The sequence below is a fragment of the Manacus vitellinus genome, unplaced genomic scaffold (assembly GCF_001715985.3).
Source record: "Manacus vitellinus isolate BGI_N305 unplaced genomic scaffold, ASM171598v3 scaffold_119_pilon, whole genome shotgun sequence".
In the NCBI taxonomy this organism is placed as follows: domain Eukaryota; kingdom Metazoa; phylum Chordata; class Aves; order Passeriformes; family Pipridae; genus Manacus; species Manacus vitellinus.
The window spans coordinates 462557-464010 of record NW_021938894.1 but is presented as its reverse complement, the minus strand read 5'-3'; the positions used below and the strand labels follow the sequence as shown (position 1 = coordinate 464010).

Sequence of the window (1454 nt, the reverse complement as noted above, 5' to 3'; positions counted from 1 at the left end):
CCCTGGATCCCTGGAAGTGTCCAAGGCCAGGTTGGACGGGGCTTGGAGCACCCTGGGCTCAACAACCCCATGGCAGGGGGTGGCACTGGATGGGCTTTAAGGTCCCTCCCGAGTCAATCCATTGTGGGATTCTGTGATTCCATGAAACAAAGAAGGTGCAGAGAAACCAAACTGTGCAGGTTCCACCCCCAGCCCTGCCGTGGGCCCGGGACGAGGACGGTGCAACTCTCACCCCTTCCTTGGCCACCAGCAGCTGCTTCTCCGCGTTCTGCTTCTTGATGTTGTAGTACTGGACCTCCACCTCGTGGGTCAGCTGGAGCCACTTCTGCAGGGCCTCGGGGGCAGCCCAGCTGCAGTGGGACTCCAGCTCCTTCTCCGCGTTCTTCAGCGCCATGCGGACCTGCAGGGGAGCGCCGGGATGGACACGCTGCCCTCCCACAGCTCAGCCCACCCCTCCTGCCAACCCGCCCCTTCCAAGGCACCAGAGCAAGACAGAGGTGCCCACACAGCCCCATCCCTGGCAGGGCAGCAGCAGAGGTCCTCAGCAGAGGCCCTCGGGAGGAGCGGTGCCATCCTGGACCGCGGGCACGGGAGGGAGCACAGCCACCCACAGACCAGGCTGCTGCTCTGAGCACCAGAACCACCTACAGGCAATTCCTTTCATCCTACAGCTGAGCTCCTGCCTCAGAAATTCCCAGCCAGCACGACCCCTCCATGTCAGCTGCTCTGCCACCAACCCCAGGAAAACCCTGCAGAGCTGACAGACAGCACAGGGCACGAGGGAGTTAAAGGAGAACTGGGCTGGAGGGGAGGACGCTCAGGGTGTTTACTGCAGCCTCCAGACACCCCTGCAGAGCTCCCTGCCTGTGTGTAAATCCCACGGATCCTCCCCTGGAGGCAGCATCCCTGACAGGATCCCTGTCTCACCCAGCTCCCAGCCAAGCCCAGGGAGCTCGTCAGGAGACACTTCCAGGCTGGAGCAAGTGAAGCAATATTTAGACACAAAGCATGTGCTGCTGGTCAGGAAAGGAACAGCACGGCTGGAATCAGCCTTTCCTGGGGTCTCTCATTCCCCCCCAGCCCAGGCTCCCACACCCTGACTCATCCCAGAGAAGGGAGAGGGTACAAGATTAGAAGGAAGTGGGTGAGAAGCCAGTTGAGGACACCCAAACGTCACAGAAAAGCCTTTAGTGCTGGAGACCATCAAGGATTAACTCTTCCCTTCCCCTGCCCACCGTGTGGAGAGGCTTTGGCACACCTGGAGCCCGACACAAGCCCTGCAGGAAGTGAACACTGGAGGGATGCAAGGATGGGAATGTGATCCCGGGACAGCCCCATCCACGGCTGGGACTCCCCTGCCCCCAAGGCCCCCGAGGCTCGGGGGGTTGCCTGGTTTTACACTGTCCAACCTGGTTTTACACTGTGCAACCTGGTTTTACACTGTCCAACCTGGT

At 60.7% G+C, this 1454-nt stretch overlaps 1 protein-coding gene across 1 annotated transcript in view; it reads right to left on the bottom strand.

Annotated features, from left to right (window-relative positions):
• The window catches only part of STIM1 (stromal interaction molecule 1), a 51551-nt gene that overhangs the window by 10404 nt on the left and 39693 nt on the right, over window positions 1-1454 (bottom strand). The window contains exon 7 of the mRNA XM_029965756.1: window positions 233-400. Within this exon, the coding sequence (XP_029821616.1) occupies window positions 233-400 (168 nt within the window). The remainder of the gene's footprint in view (window positions 1-232; window positions 401-1454) is intronic.